Source organism: Antechinus flavipes, chromosome 1 (assembly GCF_016432865.1).
Source record: "Antechinus flavipes isolate AdamAnt ecotype Samford, QLD, Australia chromosome 1, AdamAnt_v2, whole genome shotgun sequence".
Taxonomy (NCBI): Eukaryota; Metazoa; Chordata; class Mammalia; order Dasyuromorphia; family Dasyuridae; genus Antechinus; species Antechinus flavipes.
Window position 1 is genome coordinate 351,909,282 of NC_067398.1, and position 24,401 is coordinate 351,933,682.

At 31.7% G+C, this 24,401-nt stretch overlaps 1 protein-coding gene across 6 annotated transcripts in view; it reads left to right on the top strand.

The window, feature by feature from the left end:
- The window catches only part of TCF4 (transcription factor 4), a 412,574-nt gene that overhangs the window by 144,065 nt on the left and 244,108 nt on the right, over positions 1–24,401 (top strand). For all 6 annotated transcript variants that reach the window (XM_051969592.1, XM_051969595.1, XM_051969593.1 and 3 more), the window contains one exon: positions 2,209–2,305. In XM_051969592.1, coding sequence (XP_051825552.1) covers positions 2,209–2,305 — 97 coding nt within the window. The remainder of the gene's footprint in view (positions 1–2,208; positions 2,306–24,401) is intronic.

Sequence of the window (24,401 nt, forward strand, 5' to 3'; positions counted from 1 at the left end):
TTGTTTAGTGGAAAAGCCCTTTGGATGGTAAATTAGAGCATGCACATTTAAGTCTTATTTTTGCTGCTAGTTTTTTATGTCCAAGTGATTGACCTTGAAAAATGCACTTAATTATCTGAATCCCATTTCCTCATTCAAAAATGAGAGAAGTACAGTAGATGATTTTTGAGATACCTTTTAGTTCCAATATTTAGTGATATTAGCATACTGCAAATCACGGAATATTTTTGCACACAGGCAGATTTGTAGATTTAAACTTTAGAATTTCCCTGCTCTCTAATTTCTTGGAATAAATGGAAAACACAGGCGACTATCAAATGTCCAATTGCATATTCTCACAAAAATATTAAAAACTCTTAAACCATATTTCATCATATTTTATATGTATCAATTTGTAAGAATTTATGCATGTGTGTGTTCATGTAATATGAATAAGATGAACCAAATCCATAAGCTTGCAAGGAAAAAACAAAAACCTAAACTAAAATGGTGTATTTATATGTAATTTGCTTTGGGGGGTTATTTTAAGGAAGGTTTTTATGTTGGTATCAGAGGCACATTAAGAAGTCAGATTGTCAAAATCAGAATATTTCAAAGCAGTGTGGGTACTTCCACCTGTCCTGTGGCACTCTCATCCTAACTTTAGCCTTCAAAGTATTGCAGTGTCTTTATACTTACCAATCACTTTGTTGAGCCTTTGCACCAGCTGTCGAGTTTGATACTCTAATGTGTTATATGGATGGGTTGAGGAAATCTTTCCTCCTCCTCGTGTTACAGTCTTCACTCAAAGAAGGAAATTCATTCCCCTCAACAGTAAGTGTAGGAGATTACTGCATTTCTCCTGATCATGAGGATTATTCAGATTTATTGGATTTCTTGTGGTTTTGCCTTGTCTGTATTAGAACAGTTTTGCTCATCTGTCTGAAAAATGGACAGGTTAGAACTATTTAGATTTTTATAGTTTATTTCTATCAGCTCTTTTGAAACTAATCTAAAAATATCTCAGTGAACAATTTTGAATCTGTCATAATTTTATTTGCATTTTTTTTGTTTGCAAAATCCAAGGTTCTTACTTGTGTCAGTTTAAATCATGGAAAATTTTTGCACATGGGCAGATTTGTTGAATTAAATTTTAGAATTTCACTGCTCTCTAATTTCCTGTAATCAATGTAAAACACAGAAGACTTTAAGCACTTTTGCCAGATCTTAGCAGACCCTTCACCAATGGTGAAAGGTAACTTTTCTCCTGGGGCAGATTTTCCCCTTTGACTAACATATTTGATTACAGATTTTGATAAAACTTGAAGAGCAGTGATATGTATAAAACAATGAAGAATGTAGACTGATACCCCTAAGTAAATTTAATTTGGACTTCTCTGTAGAATTAGAAGAATTTTTTTTTTCTGATCAGTTTAAGCATTCTATCAAGATAGAATAGATGCTTTGATAAAAAAAAATAAAATAAAAATCTGCTTTCCTCCCTATGTATTGGAATCTACACATTTAAATTAAGTGATCCATCAAACTAAAGAGTTTGTAGTTGTGTGGGTGTGTGGGTGTATGGGTTTATTTTGGCTATTAAAATAAAGAGGAAAATAGCAGCTATTGAGGATATCCCCAAATATACCTACTTTATGATCCCTGTGCAATTGTGCACTATCAGTTACTTAAATATATTATATTGATGTTCCTCAAAATCACATATTAATTACTGGCATGAAATTAATTAATCAATTAATGATATGAAAGCCTAAGAGTAATTTGAAGTGACTCTGGAATTAGATATTGCATCATAAAATAAATCCATCTTGTATCCTTTCTAAATGATCATTTGACTTAGTGTAAATAAAGTTTTTAAAAGAAAAAAAAACCCATCTTTTTGCCTATAACACTTTCATCTGGGCTTCTCCATAGTGCAAGTGGATGAAATTGATGTTTCTTAATTTCAATTTTATTTGTTATCTGGAGTTTTAAAAATGAACAATAATAATAGCATTCCTAAAATTCCAAATTTTTTTTTATATATAAAAATGAGAAAAATCAATAAATTGCTTTTGGCTATATTGCTATTACGTTGGGAACTGCAATCTTCTGACCCCAAATTGAATGTAATTTCCATTATGTACAAATAATTTTCTTTTCTGCTTTTGTACCTGCTTAGAACCAAATCTTTTAAGGCATACTCTTTTTTATTATTATTATTAATAGAACTACGGAGATGGGACCCACTATGAACATATGACCAGCAGGGACCTTGGATCACATGACAATCTTTCTCCTCCTTTTGTCAATTCCAGAATACAAAGTAAGTAGATATATTTTGAAAATTATATATCCTTTTCTGAATATTTATTTTCTTAGAAAACATGTATACAATGTTGTGGTTTTAGGGAATTTGCCATTTATTTTATACAATTTGGTATCTTAATTGACTAATCTATATTCAGTACCAGTATGTGTGTATGCCATTTTCTTATATATGAAAAATTTGGTAATTCAATAAATGTATGTGCACTGGTAAGTTTTTAGGTGAGGTTAGTACTTCAAGGCCTGTATTTACACCAAAATTTTGTCAGCTCTTCAGTTTAAATAGTCAGATTTTCACAAGTAGGTAGAATAGTGCAGCAGAAGTCCAGAAAGTTAAAAGTGGAAGAAGTCAAAACGTTAAAGTTTTCTTCTTTTTCTTTTTTTTCCATTATCTTGAATTCTTTTCTTGGTAGAGGAAAAATAGCAACTCATTTTGTTTATGAATAATTTCACTTGGGAATTTTACAAGGCTTTAAAATGACTGATATTTTCCTAGCAAATTGTCAAAATGTGGATGTGTAATTGACCTGAGTACTAAAAACTTGGCCTGCTATATTCTGTTTTATTGAAAGCAGGACTCTGATTGAACTGATGGGCCAGACACCAGTATCATCATCAAACCCATCAAAAAAAAAAATTGAGGTGTTAGATTTGAAGCTAACATAAGTAGAAAAATGCTCACATTTCCATTTTAACTCATGACATCAATTTTGGTGTTTAAAGGTGACATTGAGGTTCCATATTTAATCCTCAGCAAAATATTTTTAATTATAGGGTGTCTGAACATATAATTTTAAGATATTTTCATTTTTAAATGATAATTTATTAGTTTATGTTTTATTATATAAAGTACAATCTCACACTCTCTCTTGAAAACTAGTATCTATGATTGATAGATAACATTTTTCTCTTTTGGAGTTCTGTTTTCCAAAGACAAATTTCTCCAGTTAGACTTTTTAAAAAAGAAATTTAGTTTATTCAGTTATAACAAAAACAATTATAATTGTGAGAACTCATGTATTTGACCCTAAAGATTGCAGAAGCCAAAATTTTGAATATAATTGTCCTTACAAATTAGTGCCTAAGCCATGAACCAGGCTAGAAGAAGCTTCCCTAAGTCCTAAAACTGTTCTGATGATCTAAAATTATTCAAATTAATTAAAAGGATATTTATTTTCTGTAGAGGGATGTATTAACAAATGAGAAAAATAAAGTGCTTTAGTACCAATAACTTAATAAATTAATATAACAGAACATACAAAGTAATGCATTCATATTAAATAATAATAATGTATATTTCCTAAGGGAAAAAATATTCAAAAGACCAGATTGCTTTTTCAATCTGAACAGTATTTAAAATTTAAGTTAGCTAGAGCCCAGGGCTTACTCCTTTCAGTTTGTTGTTTAAGCTGAAAATCCATGTCAGCCAAACTCTTTTATCCTGTCTGCCCTCCTTCCCATTAAACTCTTAAATATGGAGGCCAAGACAGTCTACTGCATTGTGATAGGAAATGCGACTATGTCCACGAGTCTCCCACCCACTGTTTTTAATGAAAGCACTGCTCTGTCAGATAAGCTGTCTAGTCTGAAACATGGCTCTTTATTGTTTACAAACTGCTACATTTTCCACCTCTAGCAGATTTTTGCACAGAAAAGAATTGTGTTTGAACTAAATGGTTTATCTGACATTAATGGTGCAGTGTCAGACTTGGGTCAGGGGAGTCACCCTTGGAGTTCAGAGGGCACTGAGCAATTGACTACTAATTTTTTTTTTTTTGTTAAAGAAATTGAGACTTTAGTTATAAAAATTAAAAAGAAGAAAGTAATTTTAAGGTCTAGTTAAATACCCTGCTAAAGATTTTCTCATCTACCAGTGTCAACTTGAGAGCTTAGTTAGAATTTGTTAACAGTGTTTTTTAATGATATTGCTTAAGCTTGTTTTCATTCAGAATGATTTTTCCCCAAGTTTACCTACTTTTAAATTTTATTATGTTCGCTTTATAGAAGAAGACAGTTTTGAAAAAAAAAAATTAAGGATAATTCATTTTCAGGTGATGAGTCAAATTGTACAAAAGAAGGTCTAGCTCAGCAAATTGAACTCAAGAGCCAACACGCATGCGCGCGCGCACACACACACACACACACACACACACACACACTATCACAATCTGTTCTTTGGGTCCCTACTGATATTCCAAGTTACAGGGTTTGGAGTTTTCCTTACATAAGAAAAAGTAGTGTCTATCTAACTCTTTCTATAGGTTTCTAAAGAGATCCAACATCTATCCACTCTCAGAATCAGTAACTGGTTCTCATTAAAACTACAAAGGATTTCTTTACATTTCAAAGGCTTAATTCTCCCATGATTTCACATTGGGGCTAGAGCTATAGCATCAGAAATAAATCAGTCACTTTATTGAATCAGATTTGTAATTGTCAAATCAATTAAGTTTGACTGAATTAGGCATATATCACAAAAATAAGTGACTGATTTTGCAGGAAGGAATTTTTAGAAGTAGATGACTTGATTTTTGTTTGAAAGCAAACTGTTGATTCTCTGAGGTTTTCCTTTTTACAACTGGGGGAAAAAACAAAACAAGTACTGAGCCACTTTTTGGAGTGAATATATGTCATTTATGACAACATCATATATAGGACTAGACCTCATATTTAGTAGATTAAACTACTATACTTAATTAAAATCTAAATATGGTAATATCATTTTATTATAATCTTGGTCTTATGGGAAGTTCATAAGATTTGCATTAATATTATATATATAAAACAATAATTTGTATAATGTCTAATACATATACATATATTAGAATGTACCCTTAATTCATATGCTGCATGCCACAAAACAGCATAGAAATTATAACCTTACTAGAATAGAAATTATAACCTTACGAGAGTTGCTGTAGAAAAAACTTATTGTCAAGTGATTGATATTTAGATCTCTTGATTAAAAAAAAAAAAAAACTAAAGGAAAGAAAATCTTTTTATGGTTAAAAAATAAGGTGAGGATCTGGATTTCAAGGCTTTTCTCAGAAAGAAAGCAACCTTCTCTCTTCTGCATATGTCTCCACTATATTAGGAATTTTAAGACAATGATCATCATGTCAGATCCTTTTAGAGGTAGTAAAGACATGCATCCTAAAAAAAGTAAATAAATGCCAAAGCAATCCAGATGGTTCTGTGTAAATTGACTCCATTTAGGAGGTACTTTTTGTCCAGGGTTTACTGAATAAATTTCATCCATGTGGGCATATATATGGTCAGGCTGAGTAGTATTTTTTATTATATTACCCCAAGATATTTTGTCATTGAAGAATCATTCTTTCTTGATATAGGGAAATGATAACATTTTATTATGAGTGGATGATGTAAATCCTAAAAATGCACACAATTCCATTAAAAGAATCAAACATTTATTCTGTCCCTGCCATGTGTCCTTGGTTTGGGCACTTCAAAGATATAAAAATGATTTTAAAAAAAGGGGACACATAATTTAATAGGAGAGAGATATTATATGCATTAAAGTAAGTATCAATACAAATTATGTATTAAGATCAACAGAGAGAGAGAGGCCAAGTTCTCTAAGAACATTTGAAATGAGAGAAATCACTGATCTGGGTACTCACACATTAACATTTTTACTATGTAGGACAAGTACTGACTGGTAACCAGTATGTTTCTTTTGGAATATGCCTTTAATATGGGGCTATGGATCTGAGTCTTCTGTGTTCTTAAGGGAACTTTTATTTGGACAGGATTCTTTTAAGTGAGCAACAAAAACACCAAGCAAGGATTATCCAGATTTTAAGAGTTTCCAGTCAGTAGTAATGTATTACAGGGAATTATTGAAGAACATTTTACTACTGTAGAAAAACATTTTTTCCCACTAAAATATTTGTATCCATGTAAGGATACAAAATAACTTTTTTTTCTCTTTCCCTATTGTTTTTAAATGACTATTAGATTTGTTAGAGGAAAAATAATCAGATAAGGGACTTGATTTAGTAATTGAACAGTAAATATATGGATATATTTGGGTGCAGCAAGATAGCTCTTTCCTCATCAGCTCCCTTGTTATTAAGGACTTCCTTGTAAACTTGTTCAGTTTTCTTAATTTGGTAAATATCTATATAAGAACTTATCAGAACTTTTTTTTTTGTCAACAAAGAGTAACTTGTTCCTAAAAGATATTATTAGAATGCTAACTTACTTATCAATAAAGAGTAACTTGTCCCTAAAACACCACCAGCGCAATGGAGTGTTTCAATGCAAAGATTCTCTTGAGGTTTTTAGGCAGTACTAAACAGAGCCTTTGGCTTCTTGCATGACCTTTGAATCTCATCTGGGTTAGTGGTTGATATTTTGATTTGATTACTTTGGTCATAAAATGATAGCTGTTGATTCATTATAATTCAGTTCTACTCAGTTTGCCTAGCCAGGAATATTTAGATTTCTATTACTTCAAAATGTTTATGGATATTCTGAGTTAGTCCAGTATAAAAAATGGGTGAGTGGGTATGAGAAGTTGTAAGTCTACTCATATTTCAATTGCAATTCCCCCCAAAAAGGGAAAAAGGCTCTACAGGTTTCTTGATAGATGGCCATGTCAGAGTTAATACTAACTAATACAAATACAATTTTTTTTTGTAAAATTTTTAAAAAAATGAAATTAAGAGACTCTGGATAAGGATTGAAATCTATGCAATTTACACAATAGGCTTGTGACAGCAAATTCAACATGCAAAGGGAAAGAATGACTGCTGATATCAAGAAAATGTCTCTAACACATTGATGCATTTTCCCTGGCCTCTAAAAATTTTTTCTTTCAAAAGAGAAATTTTAAAATAATGTAATGAATAAATCTACAGAATATTCAAGCCAATGGCACATATTTAATATTTGTAAATGTGAAATAAGAATCAGCTAATTATATGAAAATGAATTTTAGAACAGTTTATGAGAAATAATTTATACAAGTTAAAAAGCTTTCCATTGGCTAATTTTTCTTCACTATTTTTTCAATATAATTTTGAAATTACATATTGTTATAATTGGGAAATTTCTCAAAATGTGTTCTCATTCATTCTTTCAAATGGCTGCTTATTTTTTGAAATTGCCACGATAGTGTTTCTCATTTGTCTGCTTCATATTACTTAAAAATTAATGGCTGAGACAAGAAAAAGCTCCTTTTGGTTTTCTAAACTATTTTCTTTCTGAATTATATTGCCTTTTTGTTTATTTTTTGTTGGTAATTTGTTTTTTAAATAAAATTTGTTGATATCTTTTATCACCTCAGTTTTCCAATGTTTGCTTCCCTTGTCCACTAAAATAAAGGACAAAATAAGAGGGGAAAAACTAGCAAAAAAAACAGATTTTAAAAGTCCACCTTTGTAATGTTCCACCTCGTAAGCCTCTACTTTTTCAAAGAACCCACATAGTTCTTGTTTGAGGTAGTCATTATACTTTCACAAACTGGCACTTCAATCATTTTGGACGTTTTTACCTCCATTTCCATTATTGTAGTGATAGTGTATATTGTTTCCTTGACTTTGCTTACTCCACTTTTACATCACTTCATTTGCTTTCACTGTATTCTTAATATTCATCATACTGATAATTTTTTTACTGAGATAACATGAAATCATTGCAAACTTCAAAGTGCTACATAGAAAACTACATGATAAATAATTATTAATAGTTAACTATTGTTATTATATTTTATAATAAAAATTATTACTAATCATATCTCACAATTTACTTAATTGCTGAGTATCTCTTTTGTCTTCCTATGTTTATTACCACAAAAAGTGCTGCTGTAATTATTTTAGTGTATGTAAGGCTTTAAAAATATATATTATTATCATTGCTTTTCTGGTGGTCTATGCCTAGAAAAAGGGTTGCTGGGTCAAAGGATATGGGCTCTTTTGTCACTTTCTTCACATAATTACAAAGTGTTTCTAGAATGGTAAAACACTAATCAACCACCCATTAGTGTATCTAGCTTTCCACAACCACAGCAAATATTAACTATTCCCATTTTGGGTATCTTTCCCAATTTATGAATGTGAGATGAAATTTCAGTGGGTTTTTTGGATAACAAAGTATTATCAATATCAGTATTACCAGCTTAAAGGAAGAGAAAGGAGAAGTTAAAAAAAAAAAAGAAAGGAAAGAAGAAAAGAGGGAAAAAGTGAAAGAGGAAGTCAGATTATGTTTGTGTTGTGTCAGAAGCAGGAATAGACAAGTGATATGTAGAACTTTAATATTATTTAACTTTCCCATTGTAGAGACTGCTCTGTGCAAAATTCCTTCTTAGAATCATATTGTAGTATATGACTTTGGGAGTAGTTCAGGGACAAAGCATTAATGACATCTAAGGAATGCAAACCACTCTCACTTTACCAAAACACTTCTTAGCACATATAATAGAACCCTTTCTTCTGTGTTTACTATGCTGAAGAGCAATTTGCCTCAATGTAGCACATTTTCACTTTGAAAAAGAAATTACACAAATTATATATACATATATACATTACATATATACATTATATATATATATATACATATATATATATATACTTAAAAATTACACAAATATTGATTAATGGTGATGTTGAGATTTGAACCATGACTCGAAGTAAGCCTTGATGTTTTCATTCTAAATCCAGTGTTCTTTTGACTCTACATGAGTGTTCTTTGACAGGTTTCAGATTCCTTCATATGTAGTAGTTGTGACTAAAGTAACCGAATAGGACATCTCAAAGCAATATTCTTTTACATTGGGCTTGTATCCCTCCTCAAATTTTTGTTGTCAAAAAAAACACACACACAAACACACACACACACACACACACACACACACACACACACCCCACATAAAGAAAGTAATGAAGTCATCTCATTCTCACAGTTACAAAGACTTTTGCATGGTTTTAAAGTAGTAATATACTATTTCTGATTTGAATAAATTCTGTTTTTATCTTAATAACAATTTGGTAATTATTGAAAATGTACGGAAACAACAGCCACTAACACAATACCACATAATCAAAATGCAGGCGTTAAAAGTATAGCTCTTTTTTTAGGTTTACATTTCTAACTTCAGATGACTCAGATCACGAGATTATTTTATTTTCTTGAATCTGTGTAGCTTATTCTTAAAACTTTTCCTGACTGATGAGCAGCTCAATAGAATTTGGAACTAACATGAAAATATAGCTATTTTCTAGATTTGGAAATCTTTCTGTGCCTAATATGTTGAAATAACAAGCAATTTTTTTGGAGAAGAAATTATGTTTGGGAGAATACTTTTTTGTGTGAAGAGGACACCTATAATCGTCCCTGACTCACTCAAGTTTCATTTTAAAATGAAAGATTCAGTCATATATGCATATATATATATATATATAATATATAAACTGTTTAATATGAAGCTGATATTACTTTGTTAGAATTCTAGTGATGATGATCAAATTCACTAAAATATCAAGTCCATTGTTAGTCTAAATCTGAGAAGCTAAAGGGCAAAGGTGAGAATTATATTTTGAACCTGGATTAAGCTTGAAAAACACCTAATTACTATATAATTTAGGATTGATTACTGGATCAAGACAGTGGCAATATTTTTTGTCATATTGAAGAGGAAAAAGAGAAGATGAGATGAGAGAGAATAGAAAGCTAAGTCAGAGTTCAAACCCCAGAAAAGTAACTCTTTCCTTCCCTTCACATCTGGGTTGACTGTCTAAATTCTGTAAATCGCAAGCTCATTAATTGTTTATTCTTCCATTTCACATTGAGTGTTTAGATCTGATTTTACTTTGTATATGTCACTGGCCAAAGCAGAATGCTTGGCTGGAAGCAGAAACTTTTTAAGGATAATTATGATTACCTAATTGGATGATGTGGTCATAGGGGAAAAAATGTTATTGATCCTATTTCCTTTAACATATTTTAGAGGAATATAAAATGAAAATAAAAACCACAATATGAATCCTAAATAATGAAATAGAATAGCCCTAAAAAAGAAATATAATAGTCTTAAAAAACTGAACTCTTAGTATTTAATTAACTTTAACAGCCCACGTAAAAATTTAAAGATACGAATATAGAAGTCCCCTTTATTTCAGTATTTCCTAATATCTAGGGTTTAGAACACAAGATTCAATGAAACAAACATTAATTGAATAACTACTATATGCTAAGTGCTAAGCTTTGCGCTTGAAGGAGTATAAGGTGATTAAAACATGACCCTTTCCCTAAAAGCTAGTCACGAATCTACTAGTGGACTAAATAGAATACAAATTTAAATATGACTGAATTGAACAAAGGTTTCTTCAAAGTCAGCATAATCATCGAATGATATATGGGCCATATATCTCCCTAATTCTTTTCTTCTTCATCTTTCTATCACATATACATTAGGAAAATGCTAATGTGATAAACACAAACCTGAGCATGAGGATACCAAAATCTTTTGTTTTGTTTTTAATGAGATGTTCTATGTGTATGATGCTGCACAAGTTACTGTATCTTTTAACCTCAATTTCCTTATTCATAAAAAGGGAACAATAATTTCATCTCCTGGCCTACCTGTGACAACACAGACATGTTGTCAGGTTTAATGAGCTATCTGTAAAAATTTTTGAGTATTTTTAGAAAAGAGCTGCTAAACAGACGAGCTATCATGATTACATTTTCATGTATTGTTTTTACACCAAAGTTAGAATAAATCAAAGCAGAATAGCTAACAAACTTTATAAGGCATTTTAATAGTTAGCGAGATTCTGCCCCATATCCAATATTCATTTAGTTTAGTTCTCAAATAAAAATTTACTGGTATTCTGTCAGCTGAGCTGATACTAGTTTAAGGGTGAAATTGAGCTCACACCTGTTCTAGCATAAAAAGGAGCCTATATGTGAATCCTTTAAAATATTCATGAAGCTGGTAGAAGAGGAGATTGAATTCAATTTCTTGAAAACCATAGCAAATCTGTAATGCCACTTAGCAGCACTTTTGCATACTTGTTATATGAATTAATTCTAATTTACTAATATTTTCCATAGGTAGATCTACCCCCAATTAGTAAGTGCATGCTTTAAAGGTAGAAATGTGCTTCAAGAAACAGTAGCTGCTTTGCATAGTCAATAGATCTGCATTAACACTGGAAAGTGTACATATGGGAGAATCTTTGAAACAAAACGAATTTGCCGAATTACTAGGTCATTTAGCTGTTCGAGTCATGGTCCGTTAACCAGGGAAGATGCAATGGCTTTGCTTTGTGCTCTAGTTAAGGGGCAGGATGTGTAAAATAGTGTACAGTTAGGTGGATAATTAATAATTATTGAGCCTGTATAGTGGTGCTGAATATAAGAATTTCTATAATTGTTAAATTAAGGAAAGTATTTCTAAATCAGATCGCCTTCCTTTATTATAAGATGCTATATTCCTTACAGAAAAGGAGATAATGACAGCACTTAAGTGTGTTAGAAAATCTTAATGGTTAGATGACTAGGTTTTAATGTTAGATTTCACCAGAGCTTATCCAAAGGCATTTGAGATTGTTTTGGGGGTGAAAATCAAATGCCATTTTCTCATGTCATAACCACTTCACTATAGAATTTTTTCATATTAGGGTGCATATTAAAATACAACTCTTTATAATAATTTAATCCTAGTGGTTATTATTATATGTTGTATATATATTATTATAACAATAGTGGCTATAATTTTATAGAAGAGATCTCTTAGCCTAAATCATAACAGTAATTCAGTACTTATCATTTTGTGGAAACTGACAGCTTCATACTTTGTTTTCAATCACTTTTCCACACTCTTATTTTTGGTAATTCATTAATAATTATACCAGACCCCCAAACATAAAATTCCAGAGAAATTGGCTTATCTAGATCCTGGGGGAAAGGCATAGAAAGGAATGTTTAAGGGGTACAACATGAAAAATGAATGAGGCAATTATTTGGTACAGCATATTGTAGCTATAAAATACCTTAGAGGTCATTTTGTCAAGCCATTTCAAATTAGAAATTAGGAAACTAAGACCAAGAGAGGGCAGTTAAGTTAATCACCCAATTGCTGATGAAAGGATTGACGTTGAGAGCCAAGATGGCATAGTGTGCTTGGTGGACCAGTCGTGAAATCAGGAAAACCTAAGTTAAAAACTTAATTTTGCCGCATACCCAGTGTGATCTGAAGCAAATCATTTAACATGTAAATGCCCCCAAACAATTCTGTGATGATAAATTACAGAAAAAATTGCTGATCTGTACTAGTGAAAGAAGTTTCAGCACAAGAATTTCCCCACACTAATGAAACCAGATCAGGACTATAATTCATATACATACTTATTTAATTCACACATCAAAAGTATCTATTCTTCCTTAGCAGCTCTAGGTTTTTTAGATGCAATATGGGTGCTGTTCCTAGATTGCAATAAAACAATAGGTAATTTCCCTATTTGTAAAACTAAGCAGAATTTTTAAAAATTAAAAAATTGGAGAAGATATAGAGGTCATAAAGAGTAAAAGAAGGGAAGACAAGGACATGCTGCATATCAGATGGCCTTAATATTCTTGATAAATAGGAATTGAAGTCATTTTTTAAAAGTTAGGTGATAAGGATTGGGTTAGGGGCATAGGAGATGACACAATGGTAATAAGAGGTAAATACTTTTTTAAGATTTAATAATGACTTTTTATTTTCAAAATACATGCAAAGATTGTTTTTAGCTATCTTGTTAAAATTTTAACATTCACCCTTTCAAAACCTTGTGTTCCAAATTTTTCTTCCTCCTTTCTCTTATCTCCCTCGCCTAGATAGCAAATAATCTAATGTAGGTTAAACACATGTAATTCTTCTAAACATTAAATAAAATATTTACTAAACATCAGTGAGAGACTATTGAAAATAACATATTCATAGTATAGTAAGTATGATTTCTGTGTCGTAGTCTTGGATTATTCACCACTGGAGAATTTGTGTAGAAACTTGAAAAAGTAGGCATATTGACCCCATGTCTTCTTTCTTAATTCTAATTACTGGTATGATCTTTGAACTTTAACTTTGTTTTTAGATGGCCTAGTAATTTGAGTGAATCTTGTATAAGTGATAGAAATGATTATTGCATATGATTGCATATGATCATGAGAAAAGTTACCATTGTCATTGTAATTGGACCTTATGTAATGTGCAAACTACCAAATTAAGTCAACTTTGGCAAAATCTATTGTTTAAGGCCCCTGCTTTACTGTACCAGATGTTCTTTCCTCTGCTTGTATTTTTAAAAACAGAATAAATATTATTGCATGACTATCCTCTATACTATACTTAACATTGTCTTTGACCATTTTACTCTACTGCTGAAGAATATTCAGTGGCTCCCTATTGCTTAATGCAATGTAACTTCCCAGCTTATCATTTACAAAATTTGGCTCCAGTATACCTTTTCAAATATGTCTAAATTAAGCTTCACCTCTTCCTCAAAAGCATATAAATGAAGAAATGAAGATTTATCAAATGCTTATGTTGGGCTAGGCACTATGCTAAGTACTAGTAATAGAAAAAATAGAATAAAATAGAAAAATAAAATAGAATAGAAAAAAAATAAAATAGAAAAAAGAATAAATAGAAAAAATAGAGCAAATATTTAAAAAAAAAAAAAAACCAAACCTCTCATGGAGTTTACATTCTAATAAAGGAAAAACATATTTCTGTGTATTATAAAGGAGTGTGTATGCAGAGGTTATTCAAGCAATGGTCTGATTTAGAGATGGCTGGAAGGTGGTGTGATGGGAGGGGTAAGATTCTTGGATTAAAAAGTCCACTAATTAGAGTCCAAGATTTCAGTTCTAGTTGGAAGGCAGAAGCCAGATTCTATATCTTGGAGATGGCTAGGCGGGAGGGGAGAACTATTCTGCTGAATTTGACTCTCAACAAGGAGGAACTGGTTGACATAGTAAAAATGAGGAGAAGCTTGAGAGGAAGTGAGTTGTCATTTGTGGCATTATATTAACTAGTTAGAGAATCTCTAGTGGAATGCCCTCAGGGACTTGACTGGCCCTCTTCTTAACACTTTTTATCAATTACATGAATGATTCATAAATTATTCAGTTGCTTGGATACCTTATCAAACTGGCTGATGACATAAAGGGAGTAGTTAACATGTTGGATGACAAACTCAGGATCTAAAATATTTTGAAGAACACTTGGACTGAATGCAATATGATGGAATTTAATGAAAATAAATGTAAAGTCCAATATGTAAAAACAACAAAAAAACATGTTTATAGATTTTATATAGGAGATATATATCTATATCTATCTATATAGTCATCACTACTGATTTAACAATAGGCAAATTTTCTGATTTCCTTGGGTCTTGATTTCCTTCTTTAAAAAATGAGTAGGGTTTAATTGCATGGTTTCTGAAGTGCCTTCCCTCAGTAGTAGATCAATGATCCTATGTGTGCAACACAAAATAATAATAATAATAGCAATAATAATTGCAGTATTCCAATCTTAGACTTTAATGAGTGGTATTATACATATAATGAGAGGGTTGATTTTTTTTTTTTTTTGAAAGGAGAGTTGTGTCTGGATCAGTGATTTCATCAACATCAGAACATCAGAACTTTCATTGTATAAACATTCCCTTCCACTGATGCAGTCAGCACAGTTCTATTATAAGATACAATTTTAAGTCATTATGTCTCAGTGGCTAACCCATAGTAGGCATTCAATAAAAACTTGAAGATAGATTGACTGATTGATTATTTTTCCTGGCTTTGAGCAAGAAATAACATAAGACATTTTGAGCCAAATGAATCTTATTAAGAGGAATTTGATATTCTAAGAAAACAATGCTATTATGTGGCAGAAGTTGATCTTGGACCCATGTTTTCCTAATTGCAAACCTGGCCTTGTATACAGTATCATCTCTCTAAGACTTTATAGTCTCACTATATTTTGTCTTGATCACATCCAAAAGGGCATTGATATCTGGAGAATATTCATAATGGGGAGGCTAAATTAAATTAGTGGCTATGAGTCATTCCATATGAACATCATTGATGATTTCTGAGGATATAGGAGAGAAAGAAGAGAGAAGAACTGGAGGTTATACGAGAGCTCCCTTTAAATATTTAAAGCGCAAATATATGAATAGAAAGGATCAGTAAGTAAAAGTTACAAAAAAGTAAATTTAGGCTTCATTTAAAGAAGAACCTCTAATATCCACAGCTAACAAAAGTGAAATAGACTGTCTTGAAATGTAGAGATGTAGAGTACCCCTTCACTGGAGTCTATTGTCAGGCAAAGGCTAGATGGCCACTTTAGGGGGATTTTGTAGCAAACATTCTTGTACAAGTACAGGTCTCAGTGTATGACCTCAGGTACTTTCCAATTCAAGATTCTATGATCATGTGATAAGCGGGGCTAAATTCAGGGAGAATTCTCCCCAGATTGGCTATAGAATGAAGAATTTCTTAGATATAAAAATCTCAAAGACATGATGTTTTAAGTTATAAAGTATTTATTGGTACCTGCCTCAGAAAAAGGAGTTACCTACATAGATGAAATTATGGATTCTTTAAATATTGAAGTATTGATAGTATAAAGCAAAACACAGCTATAGTTTTACCAGACATCCCTAAAATGAAATTTCAAGACCAGGTATTAAATATGAGAGTTTTGATTTGAGTTCTAGGCACAATGTCAGAATGTATTCACAAACTATAATCTAGTCTTTCTTAAAAGAAAGTAAAGAAGCCTTCAATGTGACTCTCCTGTGTGAAAACTAACTCTGTGTACTTGACATAACAGATAGCAGGATGAGAACAAATTTTTGGATATTTCAGCAAATCACTTTTCGGGTACTATGAAATATCTTACCCAAAATTGGTTGCTTCCTTTTTTTCCCCCTGAGGCAATTGGGGTTAAGTGACTTACCCAGAGTCACACAACTAGGAAGTGTTAAGTATCTGAGGCCAGATTTGAACTCAGGTGACTCCTGACTTCAGGGCTGGTGCTCTATTCACTACACCACCTAGCTGCCCTACTGCTTGCTTTCTTGAAGGCAGAAACACTTTTATTTTTATCTCTGCATCCCCAATATCTAGCACAGTGGTTGAAACATAGTAGGAGTTTAATAAAGATTTATTGAGTGATTGACCAATTATTCCTCTCTTCTTTAGGGCAAGAAATAACAAAATGCATTTTGAACCAAGTAAATCTTATTAAAGGAAATTTGGTTTTCCAAGAGAGTAAAGATCTTGGATTTGTGTGTTCCATACCATTTTAAGGCTCTGAGGGCATTTGTGGTACATCAAAAAATACATTATAGATTCTGTTATGTCTAGTTATTTCTTAATGTATGTATATATATTATATATCTTTATATATAAATACACATATTTTATATGCATATGTCAATGTATATGTTGTGTAGCTTTAATTTGATCATGATTTGTATGCCATAGACTTGGAGCTAGAAGGCACCTATGAGGACATCTCGACCAAACCCCCCCCCCCATTTTAGTTTAAGAAATTCCAATATAGCCTGCAACACTTCCTACAAATGCTACTGTGGATTGAATACTTCCAGTGTTAAGGAATGTGATGTCTCACAAGATAGATCTAATTATCTGCAAATTCTTCCATATATTGAACTGAAATTCACATTTCACCAGTTGAGCCATGAGAAATACACAGAAGGTCTCATTCTTCTTCTACATGCTAGCTTCATTTTTTTTTTTAATAGCTTCCCTAAGTTTCTTCTTCTTTCATACTTCTTGTGTTTTCAGGCTGGTAAAATCATAAGTTCAAGAAGCAATATTTTCTTCTTTAGAATTAATTGTTCTCTATGTAGAATATATGGTAAGACTTAGACATGATTCAAATTGAAAGAAAAGTACAATAATGTTGCTGTAAGTTTTAGTAAAGACTTTAGATATGATGAAATATGATGAAATCACAGGTCACTTAAGATAGAGTAATTAGCAGTAATCAAAACCACTGGCATCATATTGTTTGATTAAGAGTACTTTTTTCTTATTTTCAAGAGCTTCTGAAATTGTGGGGGTTTTATTTGTTTGTTTGTTTTGTCTAATTAATAGGAGACACTCAATAAAGGCTTTTTGTTGACTGATTGCTTTGCCAGCAAAACACAAGATCTGGTAGGTCCTATGAAACTGAAAGCTCTCATAATCCAATTCTGGTGACTAATAGAATAACTCTGGCACAGTGCAGAGAATACTAGGTTCAGATTCAGGACTACCTAAGTTCAAATCCATCTTCAAAAGATTACCAGCTGTGTAACTGCCCAAGTCACTTAACTGCTTTAGGGTTTCCTCAACTGTAAAATGGAGATCATAATAGCACCTGCATTCCAGAATTATTTGAATGCTCAAAAGTGCTTAGCAGAAAGCCTGGCACTGAGTAGGAGCTTAATAAATAAATAACAGTTCCTTCCCCCCTATTTTCCAAAAGCAGCCTATCTGAATTCAGCGAAAGGAAATTGTTTACTAGATTTGGAGGGGGATGGTAAGAGGAGAATGGAAACAGAATGAAGAAGAGAGAGTTTGAAAGTGATAGCATATGAAAGTCAGCCTCAAATAATGCTGTAGCTCAGCTTAAGTTAAAGGAGTTGTCCACTCGAAATAGATTCTTGAAAAATTAAAGCAAAGGATAAGCAAGAGTTTGTATTGTCTACAGGTCTCTGCAGCTGATTAGGAATTAGGGCATAAATGTTATATGGCTGCCTCCCTTCCCTTACCAACTCTGCTGTGGGACTGACTCACTGCTTAGTATACTTCAGAAATAAATGAGTAACCAGAGTATTTGTTCAACCTTTCACATTTCCCCTAAGTATCTACAATGCCAAAGTCATATCATAGATTTGATTGTAGCAGACATATACTAAGGATATTTTATAAGCTCAGGTTCATTGTATAAGAAGTTTTCAGGTTATTGTGGTTTTTCCCTTCTGGTAACTTGAAATACAGGATCAGCATTTTGTTTTTGTACTTTAGAGCATCCCTTTTTTGTCTTTTAATCAAGAAGAAAATCAACTTGATTTTGCCTGCAGAGCTAAGCTATCCGCCTTTTTAGAAAATCTGTATTGTTAAATTGGAAGCACGTTCTGCACATGGTTTAGCAGTTAGTAGCCTGGAAAATGACCCAATAGCCAAGACAGTTTTTTTTTTTTTTAAATCTTCATGGTAAGTGCTTGCTTAAAGTATAAGCCTGTAATTGACTATTTTAAACATTGTTCATTGTTAATTCTTTTAAGGCTATAATAGTTTGTAAATACATTGCTTTCTAAGTAGTGTCAGTAGAGGAACATTAGAGCTATAAGAAAATCCAGTTAAATGTGTTGCCTAGAAGAATTACCAATTAGTATATGGGACTGAGTCTCCCTAAGCCTTGGAAAATTTGCTAAGTGAACTTAACAAAGTCACTTTGGGTTTGTGTTTTAGTTTTTCCATTTTTGAATTGGTACAATATGGTATCTTTGATTAAAAAAAAACCATACATGCATAACCCTATTCTAATTATATTATCTTCAGTTTTTTGGCTAGTTTAATTCCTGTTATTCATATATTATTCATTTTCTTTATTCTTAAAGGGCTCATCCATAATAATATTAACAAATCCTTATCTTTCTTTTTTAGTGATTTTTACTCCTACCCACTCTTTCTACTACTCCTACCAAAAATTGTCAAATTATATTTATGTACTCTTAGCACTTGAATACTGTCATTACCTGAAAAACAATTAGTTATAGATGCATATGATCAAGTGCTAATCAAGAAGCATTTTCATTCCTTGATTAATAACTCTAAAGTTTGCAAAGTACTTTAGAAACAATATTGAATTTGAACCTCAAGCAACACTAAAGTTAGGCCATTCAGATATGATTACCATTTAACAAATAAGAAAACTGAAGTTCAAAAAGATTAAGTGATTTGTTAATGATCACATAGCTAGTAAGTATCAGAGATGAGATTTTGAATGTATGTCTCTTGATTGCACTTCTAATACTCTATACACAAAAATGTCCTGGCAGCATAGTAGATAGACTACTGAACTTGTCAGGAATTACCTGAGTTTCGATATGTCCCCACACACTAACTATATAAGTAAATTTTGGGAAACTGTCTAAGCCTCTTTTTCTTCATCTGTAAAATGGAAAATAAGATAAATGAGCTAATATTTGTAAAGAGTTTTTCAAACCTACATATTAAATAAATTCTAGTTCCTATAATATCTCTATTTTATCTACGCTCTTTTAAAATATACTGTAATGAAACTACATATTACAGGTAGAAATTCCTAATCCTTAAAGATTAAAAAAATTAAAAGGAGAAGTTGCTAATCAGAAAATAAGGAGAAATACAACATGGATATAAGTATAAAGATAAGAAAGGGAATTCAGTCATTTGAAATGAACTAGGATTGATTCATATGTAATATTGGAAGAAAAAATTGGCAGGATATATTCTGCACATTTTTGAGGCTTGGTCATAATTTTTATGTAAAGTGGTAACTTAAATAATGTTGTGTGACTAAGTTTATGTGAAACAAAAGACATGGTTGGAAATGCAGAAGTAGAGTGGGTATTTTAATAGCAGTAAAGATAACCCACTTAGGTTCATTAGTAAATCTTAAGTGAGACTAGAAAAAAAGAAAATAACACAGAAACTACTTAGTTATGCAAATTTGGGAAATATAGGGTTTTGAGCAAAGCAGATTTTTTCACTCTACATCAGATATCCCAATCACTGAGTTAGATGCTCAAGAGTACAGAACGTCTATAACTAAAACAGCAGTTTCTCTGTCCTTTGTGACAATTCACAATCAGTGCTGAACATTAGAAACTATATAATTGAAAGAGAAAAAGGGATAAAACAATGAAGGAAAAGACACACAGAGGGGAAATATAATTTATTCAAAGATAAATTCAATAAATGTATGCCCGTGGGTTATGCTGTTTAAGAATAAATGTCCTACAAATAAAATCCAACAAACGGGCTAATGTGGATTAAAATGGAAGGGCAAAAAGCAATCATCGATTGAGAAAGAGGCACAGTTGACATCAAGTGTTATACAGAAGATGACTGGTATGATTACAGGAAGAAGTTAAGAGTATTTAAAAACATCCCAAAATTAAGAGTTGAAGAAAGAAAGAGATTGCATATGAGATGAAAATAAATAATAATGAGCTATTTCTTGAGTACCTAAAGAACAGGAGGTCAGAAAAGTGGTTTGTCAAGCCTCTAAGAGATAGAAAAAGTAATTTATTGACAGACGATGGAGACACTACTAAAAAATAAATGAATTTTTCACCTCAGTGTTCACAAAGGAAGATGGGGGACAGATGCCTGAAACAGACATAAATTTCCCAGGGGAGACAGAAGAAATACTGAAAGAAATCAGGATCATGCCAAAAATGGGTGATAAAGAGATGAGAATATAAGAAGCCTAATAAAATCCTAAATTTTAAAATCAGTCACTCAATATTCCTCAAGAAGTTACATGCTGTCAGGACCTCTTCTCCTCTCCCCAAAGTGAAAGCAATTAACTGCATTTTCTTAATAGATGGACGTGTGTGTGTGTGTGTGTGTGTGTGTGTGTGTGTGTATGTATGTTTTCATGTTCTTTAGCAAAAACTACAAAGAATTATCAGTTAAGTAAATAAGATTGTAGACTTAGAAATTATATTTCTCTAATTGGGACTTGTATGGTCTAATAATTTTCTTTCATAAGCTCTTTGTTGATCAGTGTCATCTAACTTCTTTTTAAAGAAAGGTAAATCCAAGCCTATTGAGGTCATTTTATACATTTTTTTCCCAAGTAAAAACAGCCATTCATATGAGCAAATCACAATTTGTGTTAAGAAAATAGTAAAACAAACAAATTTAATTGGAATTATTATTTCTGGCCATTTTATTAGAATATCCTTTTATTTCTTGATTATTTTTTTCCTGGTCTGTATGGGTGTGCATATAAATTCATTTTAATCCAACAAACATTTTTTTCCTTACTATATGCAAAGCACTTTGATAGGGGCTAAGAAAAAATACATTTATATAAGAAGCAGTTCCTTTACTTCTAGAATTAAAAGTGTATAATTATAAAACAAAGTATCACATAATAGGTTCATAAGAGACATATAAGCAACCGGCTGAAGTACAGATAAGCAAAATCATTCTGTCATGGAGGAGATCAGAAAAAAAAAAAAAAAAAGATCATAGGTTCATAAGTTTAGACTTCAAAGTCACTGGTGCCCATTTAGTCCTATCCTTTCATTTTACAAATGAGGAGACTGAGGCGCAGGAAGTTGTATTCTGCTGGCTCTAAAGGAGAAATTCAATAGGTTTTGGATTTTGATATCTTAAGTTAAATTCAGATTAATATCTTCTAAATCTCAGAACAAAAACTTTCCTGAAATGATATAATTTGTGAGTTTCTCTAAATATAACAAGTTGAAGGTAAAACTCCTAGCCTGTTCAAGCAGTTAAAACTCGATAGTTTTTAGTCTTTTAAGAGACTACTTCAAATTATATCAGAGAATATTGCCTTGCATTGATAAAAGGAAAAGGCCTAAAGACTTCAGGCCTATCTGTTTTTCAGAAATTCTTTTTTCTTAAAGAAGAGAAATAAAAGTGCTGGTTATGGAAAACCAAGTAACATCCCAAGAAAGGAAATTTACTTTATCAAGAAAAAAAGAAAAAAAAAAGAAAAGAAATGGCTGGTATCAATGTGTAAGTCATTTCAGAATCAGTTATTTGTAGTTCTAGCATCAACTGGGTAGAGCAATAGAGCAAAGTCAAAATCAATACCATCTGAGTACTGCGAGAAATTAGAAATGGGACTTATGAAGGTGAAGGAAAGACTAGTGTTATTCTGTGAGACCAAAACCATATAGAAGAAAAACATTCTGTAGGTGACGTCATTTTTAAAAGTACCCAGCATCCAATTTTAAAGATGTCTTGAATGGAGAAGATTCTAAATGATTGAAAAAGATCGTAGATGGCATGCATTTTGGACTTTAATTCCCCTACATAAAAAAAAAAAAATGCAACTGACAAGGCAGCAACTGATGTAACTAAGTTCCAATGCTATAAAAATGATCTGTATAAACATCAAGGGTTCCTCTTGATGAAAACATGATAAAAGTATTGGCAAGCTTTCATAGATGATTTTCCACAGTAGACCACATCTTTATGGTTGCAGAACTGAATGAAAGGTATATAATTGAGGTACACTAACTGTAGTAATTAGAGGGGATGCTTCTTGAGTTCAAAGACTTGCAAAATAAGAAGGAAACTTGATTAGTTTCTCTTAGTCATTTCAATTCTTTCATTTGGTGGCAAATGAATGATTATGTGCTAATCCCTAGTGTTCATACTAGAAAGGGGATACAGGAAGCCATACACAAGTCTTAAATTTCCAAAAGGGAATTTATTTAAGTATGTTTCAAAAACTATCTTGATGTAGAAAGGGAATACTGTACTTATATCTCCTTCCAAAGAACTTCCCGAATTTCCCTTTTTAAATGAAAAAATGTTATTTGGTATATACTGAAGATGATCACTTATTTTAAAGGATTCCAAGACAATGATTAGTGGCACAAAATATCGTCATTTACCCTTGCTTCCAGAGTTATTCTTTTGAATCTTTGAGCATATTAGTTAACAGAGAAAATAAGAGTATGAGAATAGAATGAGAGAGTGTATATTCCAAATATTAATTCAGAGTAAGGAAAGCACTTTCAGTTATGAAATTCTACAAAAGCAACACTATATTTTAATATACATAATAAGAAAGGGGAACAAAAGTTAACATTCTGTTGGCCCTGACAGAGAAGGAATCAGACCACATTCACTGTTGGCAAAACCCGCACGTCTAATTTGCTCTTAGAAAATCTCTATTTGTATAGCCTATTAAGTTCTTAAATTCAAGATGGCCAGAAAATGCCATCCTTTGAGTCAGGAGAACTTTTGAACAAAATTAATATATAATTTAAGGATATCATTCAAATTACATACACTGTAGAAAAAACATATATCAATCATATTATAATATGGAAATATTAAAATTGCATGAAAACTCTTTGAATTAATCTATTAATGTGTAAATGTCTTGCACAGGTCTTAAAAATAGATAGTGCTAGACCCAGAATTCTCTAGACCCCCAAAAGATTTCTCTTTCTCTTTCTGGGGTAAAAAGATGATTAAAAAAACCCCTACCAATTTAAAAAAAAAAGTCTTGTAGCAAATTTATATAGTCAGGCAAAAGAAATCTCATATATTTTATGATCAGAAATGTTTCTCATTTTTTCAAATTTAGTCCATCACTTTTCTCTCCAGAGGTAGCTTGCTTCATCATTGGTTCTTTGAATTAATGATTGGTCCCTTGTTAAGATGTTTTAAGCCTCTCAAAACTGTGTTTTTACAAGATAGTTGTTTTAGTATAAATTATTCTTCTAGTTCTGCTCACTTCACTCTACCTCAGTTTGAAAAGGTTTTCTCAGGTTCCTCTGTCTTTTTCATTATTTTTAACAATATAGTAATAGTCTATAGTATTCCTATACCATGCTTAGTACAGCCATTCCTCAAATGATAAATATCCCTGCTTAGTTTTTTTACACCACAAAAGAGCTACATAAATTTTTTGTATGTAGTGGTCTTTTTCATCTTTCTTTGATTTTTTGGGGGTTATTGACCCCATCTTAATAGGAGGAAGAAATGGGAATAGATTGCATTTGAGAAATTGTGCTATACTTTCAATATTGTAAGCTCCCCAGTTCTTCAAAAGCCTCAGAAATCATTTATTTCTGTAGAAGTAACAAACATGTACAAATGATAACTTTTACCCCAAAATGGCATGAATAATATCATCAAGAACATGTATGATTAGAAAAGAAGGTTGGTTGGTGGTCACGTAACAAGAGTAAGGAGTAACAGATAAAGTTCTTGCTAATACATATGAAATAGCATAAAAGCCTGAAAAAAGCTCTGGAATACTAGATAGATCCTTTGGAGAGGATTTATAGAAAGATATG